Source organism: Triturus cristatus, chromosome 3_1, assembly GCF_964204655.1.
Source record: "Triturus cristatus chromosome 3_1, aTriCri1.1, whole genome shotgun sequence".
NCBI lineage: Eukaryota > Metazoa > Chordata > Amphibia > Caudata > Salamandridae > Triturus > Triturus cristatus.
In genome coordinates, this window is record NC_140583.1 from 822,347,186 (window position 1) to 822,363,506 (window position 16,321).

Here is a 16,321-nt window from a genome sequence, read left to right on the forward strand (position 1 = left end):
GTATCCTCACCGTGTAGCTCGCAGTCGCTCAGATTAGCTGGAGTTTGTGCGACGCACACTTACACTGATGCACACTTGTTGTCAGTGGCTCAAGGTGCGTCCGCCCCAACATCACTGCCTTTTTGAGATTGGTGGCCAGGCGAGCCGAAAGCAAAGCCACCGGTCTCATTTCAGCACTAAATGGTCCAGCCAGATGAGCTCGATTAGACGTAGCGATCCCATTACTACAACGTGTTGCAGTTTTTATTTCAAATTGAAGAAGAGGGTCTTGTCAGAGAAAGTGGGACTTCCACACATACCCTTTTCCCACTGTCCACCATAAGTTGCCAACAGGTGATTAACCCAGGAGTGGAAAGGAGTTAGCCAAATACGCACATGCTCATCACCCATGCGTTTATTCTGACTTTTCCTTCCGATCTGCTTTACTCTCCATCACTCAAACATCTTGTTTCAATATCCTTTAACCTCATTCAGGTAGGTGTAACTTTACCGTTTTTGTTGCAAAGCGTTCTAACGCCCCTGGGCCGTGTTTGCGTTTATATAAAGTCACAAATTTAAATAAATATATGCTTGGCAACCCTCTATTGCCCCCCCCCCCCCCCCCGTCGATCCTCCCTAATTCACACAGAACAGTCTCCCGCTCGCCCATCCTCTGTTCCTTTTTTTTTTTTTTTGAAATATTTTATTTGAGAGTGCGTACCGTCAAATACATATTAGGTGGGTACATAAATACAAGTAATAGAACATATAATTATTATACCCTCGTACAGTACAAAAACAGACAAAGTAATAAACAATGGCATAGAATACAAATTAGATTGGTATCTTAAATATTGACACCGCCTATATATCATTCGTTTGTAGTCAATTTTGCTGCCCTCCATGTAGCCACTGGAGCCCAGAGTCGCTTGCCCAAATCCCTCAATTTTGCTCCCTTTAAATCATATAGTGCCTCCTCAATATTATGTATGCCCAGCATTCTGCACAGCCACATTTGAAAAGTTGGGGCTTCTGTATCCTTCCAGGCTGCGCTGATTAAGATCCTAAGAGCTGATACAGAAATAAAGACTAAAGCTTCAGCCTCAATACTTATGTTTAGTTTCACATCACAGCCGACTATTAACAGGGTCGGGGATAGAGTAATTTTGACATCAAGTAGTCTCTCTAAGAAACGTGTTATTTCAATTTTGATTAATTTCAATTTTTCACAACCATAGAACATATGTATAAGATCTGCCGAGCCTTTACCACATCTGGGGCAGTTACTGTCTATTGGTTTCCCCCACGAAAATAATTTTTCGGGCGTGTAATATAAATTAAATAGGGTTTTATAATGTTGGGCTCTGAGATTCGTAGAGCGTAGGAATCTCTTGTCCATAGCTAGCGCCTTGTCAATATCTACTTCTGGATCTCCTAATTTTTTAGCCCATGCAGCTTCGATTTTGTTGATATCATCTGTTATAGCATCATTGAATATTTTATATATATCTCTAATTCTGTGACCCCCGGATTTCAAATACTCAATTAATTCAAATTTCCCTAACAAAGTGATGCATGGCCTAATTGTTTTAATTTTATTTACAATCTGCATGTATTTAAACTCTTGAAAACCTCGTAGTGAATAATGTTGTGTAAGTTCTTCAAGTGTTCTGCGCTTGTTGCCAATCATTATTTGGCCCAGCTCTACTATGCCTTGACTCTCCCAGTGACGCCACGTCCCATCCCTACTAAAATTTGGAAAGTGTGTTGAATTCCAAAGTGGCGTGCGATAATGGAGGGTAGGTATATCTAGAGCTTTTTTAACAGTTTTCCAAATATACCATACATCTTCTAACGTCTTATATCCAATTTCCTTAAAATAACTCCTCTGAGTTTGCCTTAATAGAAGTCCTACGGCTTCGCCACCTACCAATAATTGAAAAATTGATGGTATTTCCATTTGTCTGAGGGTTGGGCCACCCGGGTGAAATAGAATAGCCATGTCTATAAGGAGACATGCAAGATGGTAGCTCTTAATATCTGGCAGACCCAACCCACCTCTATCTTGTGGTAGTGACATGTATCTATTTGACCGCCTTATTTTACCATATTGCCATAGAAATTTCAAAAAGATGGCCTCAATTCTCCTAATAATTTTATCATCAATTTTAAATGGGATTGATCTTAATTTGTAGAGCACTTTAGGAAACATTGTCATTTTTATAACGTTAGCCCTCCCTATCAATGACAGCTGTAATGAGTCCATTCGTTTTAAGTCTGTTTCCATAGATTTCAAAAGAGGGGTGTAATTGTCGTTGATTATTTCACCTGGTTCTGCGTTTATTGTTATTCCCAGGTAGACTACTGATGCTACATATCTTCCATCCACCTGGTCTATTTTTTTTTAACATAATACCTGAGTTTTGTCAACGTTTAGTCGATAGCCAGACACATCGCCAAACTGAGTGGTGATGTTAACTACCTCCCTCATTGCTAGCTCTGGATCTTTTGTTATGACTGCTAAATCATCCGCATAAGCGAGAATTTTAGTTTGAAACCCATTTGATGTTACTGGTTTGATATTCACGCTGTTCATTAATTGGGTTATTAAAGGATCTATATAAAGCGCGAACAAAATTGGAGAACAAGGGCAGCCCTGTCTAGTACCCCTTGTTATATTGATCCTATCTGATCTTTCCCCCATTAATTGAATTCTAGCCGTTGGTGATGAATACATAGCACGAATAGCTTGACAGATTCTGGGGCCAAATCCCCTTGCTTCCATAACCTTCCATAGAAAACTCCATCTAACGCGATCAAATGCCTTCTCAGCATCGAGCAGGATCATTGCGACCCTCTCCCCCCTAGCAGCACCAATATCAAACAATGTAATAGCTCTCCTAATGTGATTTGTAGTTCCTCTTCCTGGGATGAATCCATGCTGCCAGGGGGAGACCAGGGACGCAATGACCCTCCCGATGCGAGCGGCCATAATTTTAGCATATAGCTTGTTATCGCTGTTTATCAGGGATATTGGCCTATAAGAGCCTGGGTTGGTCTTTGATTTCCCTTTTTTATGAAAGATAGCTATATTGGTTTCTTGCCAAGACTTTGGTATTATTCCGGTATTCATAACACCATTGAATAGATCTAAAAGCAGTGGTGTTATTTCCTCCCTTAAGCTTTTATATACCTCCAACGGTATAGCGTCCGGGCCCGCAGCTTTTCCACTTGCAAGATCTTGCAGAGCTTCGGATATTTCCGTCACTGAGATGTCTTGTTCCAAAGAAGTGATCTGGCCTAAGTTTAGCTTACTACCCATGTCTAACCAGCTTATATTCGTGTGCCCTCCTACCGCTTCCTCCTGATATAGTTCTTGATAGAACTTCCTAAACCCCTCCAGAATTTCGCCAGGTTTGTTGTATGTTTGGCCCTGATATTCAATTTGTGACACGATGTTTTTACTTGCGACCTGCCTGATTCGCAGAGCAAGAGCTCTACCTGCTTGCTCGCCGGTTTCATAAAGACGCGATCTCTGTGCCTGATAGTATGCTGCCGCCTTTCTTGCTAATTGTTTCTGGATCTCGGCTTTTATGGAATTTACTTTATGTAGGCTCTCGGCAGATTGATCACCCGTGCTTATATCTTGTCTGTTGTGTCTCTGCCTCGCTTAATTTTCCCATCCATGCTTCCCTTTCGCTATTAGCCTTTTTCCATACGTTGGTGGTGTAACTTATGGTCTCTCCTCTTAATCCTGCCTTAAAGCTATCCCAAACCACTCCCCGTGAGGCACTATACCTATTAGCGTCGAAAAAGGAATGAGTCCATTTTTTCAAGCGAGTAATGTAGTCGACATCCGTTAGCAGTTTTTTATCGAATGTCCAGGGTCTGGGGACCTTGACTGACCTATTAATCATTATATTTAAAACTAGGGGGTTGTGATCTGACATGATTTTGGGAAGCTTTTTTATTTGAGCACTCTTAAGTAAGATGTTTGATATCATAAAGTAATCTAATTTCGAGTATTTATTATAAGGATGTGAATAATATGTGTGCCCTGGATCTCCGGTTGATAAATTTCCCCACACGTCATATAAGCCATGTGACTGGATCATAGAAATAATTGCTCTAAACACCCTTGGCTTACTGCCAATATATGTGCTACCATCCATGAAATTCGCAGAAATGTTAAAGTCTCCACATAGTACTATATTGGTGTGCCAATCAATTAATTCATTTTCAATGTTGCTAAAAACTTGTGGCTCATCTGTGTTGGATCCATATACTGTGCAAATAGTGAAGCCTAAGTTCATTTCGCATATTGCCCATCTACCTAGTGAATCCGCCTTACACCTTTTGGCCCCTCCCAACCCCACTTTACCAATTATGGCCACGCCTCTTATCATAGAAGTCTGGGATGAACATGCCAGCAATTCATAGCCTTTAAAATTCAACCAGTGTTTTTTGCTCCACGGTAGGTGGGTCTCTTGTAAACATATTAAGTCTAAGTTTATCATATTTAGATACTGCTCAAGCTTCCCCCTCTTTTTCCAATTATTTAATCCTCCTATGTTAAGGGATCCAATACTAATTCTAGACATTATCAGTTTTTATGCGCTTCCATAACAGCAGCCTGACCGGGTACCTGAATTCATAATAAAAACTCAATATTTGTTTCAAATTTCCTCCTTCATGCATAGTCCCTTTAACGGTACGAACTCTCTTCATTTTATTATTTTCTCCCCCCAGAACCTCCGTCCAACCCCCTATCCCCCCCTTCCTTCCCACACCTCTTACCACCCCCCCTCCTACCACCCTTTGAGGCATCCTGGGTTTAGACTCACCCAGCTGTTGATGGCCGTGTGATCCACACGCCTGAGCCTACTACCTGGCCTGCTACTATGTAGTCATACTTATTATCAATCTTACTTCAAACAGTAGTAATTGAAAGTTTGTCAGCACTAGAAAGCTCCTTCTGTTCAGTTGTCATTTTTTTTGCTTCATACTTTCTTCAACCTCCTTGAGATAGACCTCCGCCTGTATCTCACTTGTAAAACTCCTTGTTGTGCCTTTATATATTATTTTTAGTCGTGCCGGATTTTGCAGATAGACTGTTGCTCCAAGTTTTTCGAAGGGGGCAAACAGCTGTCTCATTCGCCATCGTCTTTCTACTGTTGCGTGTGCAAAATCTGGTCTTGCAAAAAACTTAAAGCCCCTATATTCTCTTTGAGCGGTTGGCCTAGCAAGATCATATACAGTGTCACGCACCACAAAGTTTCCAAAGTTTACCAGGAGAGCTCTCGGGTATTTAGGTGATTTCTCTGACCGTTTTGATGTTGACAGTGGAAAGCGATGTGCTCGGCATACTTCTTTGTCCATTTCCCAGGAGTTAAGTTCCGGGAAAGAGGATTTCAATAACTTAATCATAAAGTTTCTTGGATCACTACCTTCCGAGCCCTCGGGAATCCCAAGAAATCGAAGATTGTTCCTTCTTGTTCTATTTTCTTGATCTTCAAGCTTTATCATTAAGTCTTTAATTATGCCCTCATGCTCTTTGGCTTGCAGTTGCAGTCTGCCGACGTCTGATTCCAAGTTTTCTGCTCGATCTTCTACCGAACACATTCTATTGGAGATTTCCTGACAAGTATTGCCAATTTTATTGATAGCGCCTTCCAATTTTTGAATAGCGACATGGTTTCTTTGACTATCTTTCTTTACATCGTGATGAAAATTTTTAATTGATTCAAGAACTTCACTCAAAGTAGGTTCTCTATGCTTCAGCTGCCCATCTTCACCAGGATTGTCTGAAGGGATATTCTTATTTCTTTCAAATTCTGGATTTGTTTTACGATGGGGACTTTTGCGTGACAATTTGGTTCTCGCTATATTTTGTTCTGGATTACTCCCAGGGTCAGTTGTTTCATCCTGAGCTATATTTCGATGTCTTTTAAGTTTGCTTCTTTTTCTCCCAGATTTTTTTGTTAGTATGTAATCGCAGAGTAGAGTATTTTTAATTCCGATTTCTGTTGGTAATAGCATTTTTTTATCCGGCTCCTCCTGTCTAGGATTCTTGCCATGATCCCACTCTTCGCTGGATTCGCTGGATTCACTGTATTCGCTGGATATTGAAATTCCTGTCTCATAAATCTCCGATTCAGAGCCATCGGAAACTGCTGCCGAGGTATATTCCTTTGTGGGTTGGTTTAAACTCTCTAGTTCTGCTGTTGTGCTATCTTCCACTTTCTTTTTCCTTATATTTCTCTGTTCTAGATATTCTAGGCGGTCTGCCGGCGCTAAGACCTCTTCTGCAGCAGTCTCGGTCCTACTTTGTAGTCCTTGTTGGTCCATTGAGATTGACACAGTTTCATTGCGAATGCCATTATAGGGGCCAGTCTGCTGTCTTTCTTTGTTTGCGGGGCTAAATATATTTGAAATTCTGGGTTGGGACCCTGATGAGTGCCCAGTTATATTAGCCACAGCTTTTAACTTTTTGATCGTCTGTAGTCTTTTGGCCTTTTTCTCCGAAAGATCAAGATTCTCCATACTTGTCAATTCTTTTTCCTTTTCCTTTTCCTTTTCGATCTCTTTTATTCTCTGATTTTCCTTAGCTTTCTTTTTTTGTTTCTCAACTTCCTTATTCCGTTTCTGTTCAGTTGGACCAGTCTCAGTGCTTCTCTCTTTTACATCAGACTTAGTGTCCTTTATTTTGTCCTTTATTTTGCCGTCATCATTGTATTCGTCGTTTTTTTCCATTGCTTTGTAACCCCTAGTTTCGGGTCGTCTTTGTGTTCCTTTTATCTTCTGGGATCCTTGTGAGTTGAAGACCTCTTTGTTATCCCATCTGTCCTGGCCCTCTGAATCCTCTTTATTCTCTTCTCTTTGGTGATTTCCTTGTATTCTCAGTTTCTCTTGATTGGCCTCGCCTTGTATCTGGGTCTGAGCCCATCCTCTGTTCCTCTTACCCTTTGGAGACCCCTTTCTTTTCACACTCGTCCCTGATGAGGTATTGAAGCATAAGTTCATCAACAAGGTTCGGTTTTACTGGGTGTAGTGGACCCGATATAACGCACTGCTTGTAAAAATGGGCTGCATTACTGCCGCTTGTATATTTAAGAATTAAAGCCTCTCTCTGCGCATTACTATTCCTTCCTATGGCATCAATGGGCGATCGGGGAGTAGCCTGCACGTGAGCGTGTATTGGGAGAGGGAAGGGAGGATGATGTTTGAGAAAAGGATGAGGAGGGGGGATACCAGGCCTGGGTCAAGTATAACTCGAGCTCTGCGAAGTTTTTTTTTTTTTTTTTTGCTGTATCGCAGATGTTTTCCTTTATCGAAAAGCACACTTTAGCTCACATCTCAGCTTCTGAAAAGAGCAGTCCTATGGCTTGTGCTGATGTACAGCTGTGTTGATGCGAAAAATGTCAGCATGCCTTGCGTATGTGCCAGTCTTATCTTGCTGGAAGAAGTCTCTGGGAGGTCATCGTTGTGCGTCATCCTACCCAGGTAAAGACAATTGAGGCCATGTTTGCCGTGTGTCCTGTGCAGGTTATCAGGCTGCGTCTTCAGTGGGGCCTTTATATTGCCCTGGTTATATACTTGGTCTAGTGATTACCCCTTGCAAGTATGTGCTGGTATGTCAATGAGCCCACCCACATTGTTGCCAATATGCCACTGTGACCCTTCCTTCCTTGTAGCTAATATCTCACAGGGATCCAAAGCCCTTCATATTCTTATCAATAAGAGTTATTATCAAGTCCGTGTTGGTAATATTGGGCAGTGTCATTTCTGCCACATCAGTGACAAATGATTTTAAACCATATTTGTGTCGGTATAACAGATTTGTTGCAAGGAAAATCCTACTTTCTAAACTGGCTTTGTGAATGGCAAAAATAGTAATTGTATAGCTATTCAATTCCTGGCGGCACACCACCCAGGATTATATGCTGCATAGCTAAGCACTTAAAAGGTCCCAAAGGCAAGACCTGTTGGCTATGCCAATGCTGGTTTGTTCTCGAGTTGATACTATCGGTTATGTAACAGTTCAGTGAGTCATAAACTATTTTCTGTTGTTTTGTTTTTGTTTAATACTTTTTACAGCAAAGGTAGCGACCAGCAGAATTAAGCAAAAGAAGGAAAATCTACTTGTGTACTTGACGTTTTTTTCTTCCTAAATGTACTGGTGTTATAAGGCATTCTATTAAACTGCCTGTTTGGATGGGTCCCAATAGTCACATTTTTTTAAATGTATTTTTTTTACTCCGTGGAGTAAGCCAAGACCTCGCAGTTTTTTTCTTTCCAAGTTATAAAACCACAATGTGGTTACTGGTTTTCTGCTGCTATGTCTAGTGACTGAAGAAGGGCCAAGTCAGGTGACTACTGCTCCTGTTTTGACTAGGTATTATTCATTAAGATTTTTAATGTAGCACCCAACGGTAATTAAACACTTTACATGAAACCCACTGATACAAAGGTCAACCAAGATCGCCAAGGAATGGTCTGAAAAGGTGAGTTTTATTTTTGAAATACTAATCTGCCTGATTCTAGCAGTATGCACAGTAGACTTTCTGCTAATTCTAGCAGTACATGGACAGTAATCTGATGTCAGGGTTAGAGTTCGACATTGCAGCAAGATTGCAGTATCTCAGTACTCCTGCCTCCCTTACTGGTCGGTAGACAATTTGAGGAGGAAAAGCTTAGCGAAAAGTTGGCCTGTGCCTCCCTTGCCTCTTGACAAGGCTGGCAAGCGATTTGTCTTACTACTTCCTACACCTTTGGCACGAATAGGGTGCATTCAATTCCTGCCCTCGTGCCTCAAATCCAACCTCTGTCTCTTGCCCTCTCACTGAGTCTTGGTGCAAGCTAGAGGTTGGAGGTACTAAGCTCATTTTTTTTCTTTGCACTGTTTGTTCATCATCACAGGCAAGGAGAGTGATCATGAAAAGATAGGTGGTCTGAATGACACGGCCCCTTATAACATTACGTGTATATTTGTAAAGTGCATGTTCACTCTGAGAGGTATCTTGTTGAATATCCTTTTATTACCCAACTCTGTGGTACTCATTTTATCAGCCTCAGATCTCATATTTAAACCTGTGAATATGAGATCAAACTTAGATGCTTGCAGTGGATGCATTAGTCCACTCACCCACCAGACCCAACTTAATGTATTGTACTTCTCCTGATCTTCACAAACAGGATAACAGATAAAAATAAATTCATTAATGGCTATGTTTTCAGTTTTTTCTCAGATATGGTTGGAGCAAAATTCGCTAAACCTGGCAAAACATTGGATACAGCCTCATTTTAGGCTCATTTTGAATTTGATGCCCATTCATTCTGTTTTTTTTAAGTAGTCACAGAAAATGTATGGGACTCTGATACATAATTGTAGCTTTTAACCAGCATTGACCCTTTTTTATTGAAGCTGGTAAACTGAAAGTGTGTATACTGTACTTTTGCTCCGGAAAGTTTTTGGTGCATATTGGTATGAAGGGTCATAGTCAATAGGGTGACAAAACTGCATTTCCAATTGTGTTTTCTAACCTTAACTAAAAATATTGTAATGATCCCTCCGTAAACTATGTGCCCCTACTATGATTATGACCCTTTCCTAGGCACATTCAGTTGACCATTGGGTGACCGAAACCTAGAAGCCATTTATGATGATGCCATATCATTGGGTTGTCAACAATTCTGTGACCTACTTTGTCATGTAGAACTTTAAAATTTGTACTCCATATTCTGAATCGGGGTTGAAGAGGGTCACTTGCCAGATTAAATAGATTCTCTGACCCCACTTTCTATTGCCGCCTTAGCATAATTTAAGACCTGTCCCATTTTCTAGTGCTGATCATGATAAGAACTTGTGCTTGGCTTGTTCTGTTGAGCATCACTCCATTTAACTTGTAGTTGACCGATGGCTTTGTTTACTAGGATTATTTAAATGGTCTCTGCTTCACTTGGTATGAAATTGTTAACGTAATGTGGAATAAACTGTTCTGTGCCAAATGCCATCTTAGATGATGATTAAGTGTTTATAAACACATGCATTCTCTACTGAGGCAGATAACATTAAAGCAATGAATGCCAATGACCTTCTAATGATTCAGGCTGTTACCCGCTTCACTGGTATCTTTAGCTTTGAATCCTTTTTAAGGTATTTGTAATTGTTGAAGTAAATAATGAAAAAATAAGCATTGCCTGGAATTTGAATTGAAGCGTGGCATTCCTTTAGAATGTAGCACATTTTAAAAGATATATTCAACTAGTGTGATAAAAGAATAGTTTGAAAGTTAGAATTAAACGAACGCAGAGTTAACACCAACAAAATATCCAACTGTAATGGCAATCTTGGCCACAGTATTGCGATGTAGGAGAGAGTTTGACATTCATACCTTCAGCTGTTAAAATTGCTTTCTAGTCTATTCCTTTAATGCAATGTAGTACAGATGATCTGGCTATTGTTCACTAAACCCAGCCAAATGATGGCTTCTTTTACATGCTAAAGTTGTTTTATTTTCCTGCTGGTCACCCAGGTAAAATTGGTTTCACTTATATAGCCATGTAGATAGTCCGCTGGATTCGAGGCGAGTCATCCGTGTTTGACCTATGTTTTGTTTCCTTTGGTAAAATTTATATTTATTTTTTAGTATCCTATGATGAGGGGAAACGAAGTGGTGAATCCTGGTTTTGTTCCTCAGAGACCATCTATCTTGCCTCTATATGAAGTAAGTCTAATGTTCTTGGTAGCTAAACCCCAAGAATTACTTTCAAGTATTCAACAATCTATTCTGTTTAAAACCTCACTTGTGTATTTTTATTTTTTTTATATTTTATAAGAACACGTTTCAAGAACTGCAAATGATGAGAAGAAGCCTGAATTTGTTTAGAACACAAATGATGGACTTGGAACTCAGTATGCTACGTCAGCAAACTATGGTTTATCACCAGTTGACTGAAGAGGAAAAGTAAGTGTGTATATTGAGGTATGAGTGTATTATGTGTGGTATCTAAAGGTCTAGATATAGCAGTAAGTTGGACATTACTTAGTGTCCCCCCGTTGCACTCCAGTTAGGTTATAGTAACCTTTCTCAATTTCAAATAAAGTCCACAATTATTCGTAGTTTCTTTTTTTCGATGAATTTTTTTTTATTACGGGTTTATGACATCACTATGATAAATCTCATGGATGCATGTACGTCATGGTAATTACTTCTTGGTATCACAGATATTTAACATGTCATATCAATCATCCCAATGCATTTTGGGTCTTGGACCCTTCATCAGGGGACCGTGTTTCCTATGTGATGCCAAGCAAATATTAACAGCGTAATTTCAATGACAGGATCGCGAGGAGGAGGAGAGTACGGCGAATGAAATTTCAACGGTCATGATCTGAGATCAAAAAGTGTCCCTTAGGACTCTACTAGTCATCTTTATGTATGTTATATATAAAGCCTGATCCCATCTAAAAGTCAGTTGAGCACTTAAAGGCGCAGTGTCTGACTAAAGAGAGGAACAACAGGGAGTGGGAGCTGCTTTGGGATGGAAATATAGGGAAGCTACATTAGCTGGGTAGGTTCTCTCTAGTAGATGACTGAATGGTAATAAAGTGACAAGGTGATGTTTGAAGAGATGGCTGTTCTGCGCAGTTTGTCAGTAAACAAAGGATAAATTCTTCGGAATCTACTCTGTATAGCTGCAAATCACACGTCTAGTCTTCTCCTTGCTGCAGATTGTGGGCTTAAGGAGACAATGATATTGCTGCAGATGTCGCAAGACACATACAAGACCTTGCTCTTGGGTGCAGGTATGGAGGGGTGTTTGGATTAACCACCTGCTAAGTGACACAGTTGGTCATAAATAGCAGAATATGTATTTGCTGATAGATGCATTAGTTCTTTGAGTGGGAATACAGAGAGAATCTGTGTTCACTGTGAGTAGTTGGGATTCTGTTGTGTTTCTGAAGACTTTTTTCATCGGTCAACACCCTCAATGAAGGATGCTCTTAAAGGGAGGTTGGAGTCAGGTGAATCTTGGACATGCTGGCCAGCAGGATGTTCCTCCATCTAGATGGGATAAGATCAGTGCTTGAATGGCAGTTCTTAAGTGTGGTTCCTGTTGAAAGGTCTTTACTTTGCAGAGTGGGAACTGTGGATGGCACTAATTGTAGTTTTGAAGCTGATGTTTGTTTGATTTAGAGCTGTTGGAAAATTGTGGCATTACTTAATCTAGACCAATCTCTGAGCACCAGCCATGTAGTTTTTTTGTTAATGTCAGTAATTGGTAATGGATGCGAATTAAATCAATGTGCACATATTCCTTCTCCATGTGGTTTTGTCTGAGGTAGATCTGTGACAACCATGCTTGATTTGTGTGGCGAGGAAGTTCTTAAAGTGATCAAATTCATTGCCAGAACAGACCATCCGGTAATATTGAGTGTTTTCTGCATACTGATGGATTTTTAGGTATTTACACAATAAGGACCTGCATGTACTGGTTCAAGATCACTGGGAAGATTAGTATATGAATAGACTCGGTGGTCCAATTGTTTATTCTTGTGCTGTTGCAGATGGTTGAGCTGATATTGAGAGGGGTTGACTACTGTACCCTTGTTCTTTAAATGTTAGAGTGGTGCATCATTTTAGATGTTTATACTTCTGCTGTCGATTACACATTGGCAATAAATTAACTCTTTAGTTAAATCATGGAACAGAGGACTTGACCTTCATGGACTGAAGCTTGAGCAGGCTGTTTCCAACTGTAGGTGTCCAGGGTTGTGTGAAACTAAGCTTGCTATGGAGCAGATTGACCAAATCCCAGAGTTCTTGATTTCAAGAATTGACAGTCTTGAAGTCTGCAATAATCTATATAGGGCAGCAGTTCTAAACCTTTCGAATTTTGTAGACCCCCACTGAATCCCTAATGTAAGCTGGTGACGCAGCCTATTCCATTTTTAATATTTAAACCTCAAAGCAATACACAAAAGTACAGAAGTACAAAACCAAGAATACATGAAATAAATAGACAAATTATGGCATATTTAATTCACAATCCAAAATTATATACACATTTTAATGGAAAGGTTTAGTTTTATTTCTAAAAGGTGAAGCAATATACTATGCTCTAGGAAATCATTTTTTTCTTGTTTGGCTCATGATGCATGTTCTGTTTTTTCATTGCCACCTACCAGTTCTTCGATTGACGTTGCCAATCATTCATATTAAATTATGTTTGCTGTACTTGTGCTGCTCCAAGAAATCAATCCAAGGAGACAACTTGATTTTTAACTTCCAATTTTAAATTGTCACATTTTCTGACTATTTAAATAATTTACATTTTACATTTTGCTTTTCTATGTATACATATGTTTATTATTTGATTACATCGAAATTTCTTCACAGTACCTGACCCCCTGAGTATGTGTCACAGACCCACATTGAGAACCACTCTGTATTTAGATCCACAGTATAGCAAAGGTTCTCAGTGCTTGTATTAAGAACCAAGTTTTCCTTTATTTTTGGTGATTATTTGTGGCTGATGTGTTTTTACAGGTTGTGCCTGTTTCTTATAGGTATGAAGCTGATCAACTTCAGGGCCTGAGAAATAATGTGCGTATGGAACTTCAAGAGTTAGAAATTCAGCTGGAGGAACGATTGCTGTTTCTAGAGGAACAGCTTAGAAATTTACAAATATCTTCACCTGCCAGATTTCAGCCTGTGATGGTAAGGTTCAAACATTGTTATGATTATATGGTATTTACATGTCAAACTAAAACTTATAAAACACGCTTTTACTTATTTGCCTTCCACTTTTAAATGGACGTTGCCCAATCTATACCCACCAGGTTTTGCACCCAAGGGTTATGTTTTTTCTGTCTACTTAACTGTTCTCTATGACCATTGGCTTGAAACGGTCTGGTAGCATCAATGCATCTTTTCCATTATTCCACCCTGAATTCTCTGCTACAGAAAGCAGCAATTCAACAGGACCCGAGAACAGGAGGCAAGATGATGGGTGATGGAGTAGAAGGCTGGGATTTATATGTTCCTGAAGAGTATAACTTGGCACTTAAAGCCTACTTATAGAGTAGCCACTTTTGTGATCCCATCCCCCACCTTCATGTTTACCCTCTCCGATTCACAGTCCTCCCTTGATGAACAGGTTCAGTTTTGTCATTGAACGCCAAAGTGGTTCTGTAATACAAATGTGCAGAGAGTTCACGTCACCTTCATTTACCTCTTCCAGATTTTTAACAAAAGCATTCTTGCTACATGCTTATTTCTAAATTAGGTGTTGGCTTGTTCTGTTGTGGAGAGTTTACATTGTGTTTTTGTCTGCATACAAATCGGTCTCTAATGCATGTTTTATTGGTGAATGCTTGTTTTCCAATGAGGTAATTTATTAGACCTAATTAGCTTGATAATTTTGTATCTCATATTTTAAAGAATTAATCAGGCCCTTAATTATACTTTAGGGTGTGATTCCTTTGATTTTTATTTGATAATCCACATGTTTCTCTGGGGACAAGATCTTGCTGTCGCTTTGTTGTATTTGGTGAATATTTTGTCCCTTTGCACAGAGCTCGTACCAACCTATCAAGAGGCGAGCAAGATAGAATAAAAGTAATGACATCCAATTGCCGCCAAATGTATGTAATTTTACTCCAGTTCATTTATCTTGGGTGCCCCAATCCATCATTTCCACTCTGAATCAGTGCAGCTGTCCCAGATTGAGTGCTGGGAAAGGGACATTGAAGAAAAGGGACCTTGGTATTGTTGTGGTGAATCTAAAATCTTTCAGCTGCACCTTTTTCTTCTTGTATTATCTTCTCATAATTCCAAACAACATATGTATAGTAGATCAAAATATATTTTCTACCAATAGTCTTGCACATCACTTTTTCGGTATTCTTGCTGAAGGAAGTGTGGCATTGAAGAAAAAGTTAATCCATTATGCCATCCAATGCAAATTTTGAGTTATAGATCAAGTATATATAAATTTATATTCAGGATCGCAGTATCTCTGCCAGAATAAGCGCTTGTCTTTAGTGTCTTTCAAATTCTCTGGCTGGAATGGACAGGGGGACTCCAGGCTGCAGCAGCAGGAAGTGCTGATTCATGCAGGCTGAAGGGCTGCAGACGGTCCAGTCGTGAGCAGTCAGACAGCCCACCTGTGTCTGCTATCAAGAGAGTATAGGATATACCTTCTCTGCAAGGGCAAGACTAGGGCAGAAAACAAACCGTGGCACCAAAATAAGTGGCTCCCCATTTAACAAATCAAGCAATTAAAATGTGGCCCACATTTGCGAGTGAAGGCATCTTTGAGTTACCACTCGGAATGACCAGGAAGAAGGTCCGGGGTAACGACGGACAGAGCGTTGCCTCACGCCCTGAGTCGTTACCAGGAGTGTAGGATTATATCCCCGACTGATCGCGGGTGATCATTCCGTACCCCTACAGTTCCGCCCATCTGTGAATAAGCAGGTTTATCTGTAGGTTGTATCGTTCCTTACATTTTTTGTGTTTTGTGACTTTGCACTTTACTCACTTTGTTTGCAGTAGTATTATCATATGGTCCTGACGAAAGCCACGATCATATTGTTTAGATCAAAGTTGGCTGAAACATGTAGACCGCGTTTGTCATCAACGTGCTCGGAGACTTTCCTTGAACACGTTCTTTTTTGGTTTTTATGTTTTGACACCTTTAGATACCTAATAAACATATTTCTCTACAGATAGTCAATTTTAACTCACTGTTTACACACACTGCACCTTGTTTCACCACACTGTAGGCAGCCTCATTGATCGTTAGGAGATCTAATCCTCCGTTTCTATATCTAAAACATCTGTGAGCTCCTCCTTTTTACAATAGCAAAGGAGTTGTAGCTCCTTAACTGCACCAGGTGCGGTTAAAGGGAGGTCCCAAATGATGAAGCATGCCACCTCGGTGGGTGATGGGACTTTGTCCTTCTTATAAGGACTCCCTCTGTCTGAATATGCTGGTTTTGGTGTTATTAGTTCTCAGTTTTGCTTTAGTAGACCCGCGGATTTCATGTTGATGTATATCTAGTGAATAGGGGATTTGTCCGCGCTGGTCTGTAAATTTCCCTCAGACCCTCTAACTGACCGGTTTTTTGGAGATATCAGGGAAATCGACAGTAAAATCCGGTGCACCAAGGCCACTAACAGCCAAATAAAATAACACTCTGACCTATCACATGATACCCTTCTGGGTATACACTGGCGGCTGGCCGCGTGTCAAAGAAAAAGAAAGCTGCCTCTCGTCCCGACACCTCGGCTGAATACATGTTTTGCAAGGTAGAGACTCTTGGCATTTAAGC

At 40.2% G+C, this 16,321-nt stretch overlaps 1 protein-coding gene across 1 annotated transcript in view; it reads left to right on the top strand.

The window, feature by feature from the left end:
- ITPRID2 (ITPR interacting domain containing 2) overlaps window positions 1-16,321 on the top strand; it is a 234,750-nt gene that overhangs the window by 167,352 nt on the left and 51,077 nt on the right. The window contains exons 13-15 of the mRNA XM_085645187.1: window positions 10,629-10,706; window positions 10,819-10,946; window positions 13,553-13,703. Coding sequence (XP_085501313.1) covers window positions 10,629-10,706; window positions 10,819-10,946; window positions 13,553-13,703 — 357 coding nt within the window. The remainder of the gene's footprint in view (window positions 1-10,628; window positions 10,707-10,818; window positions 10,947-13,552; window positions 13,704-16,321) is intronic.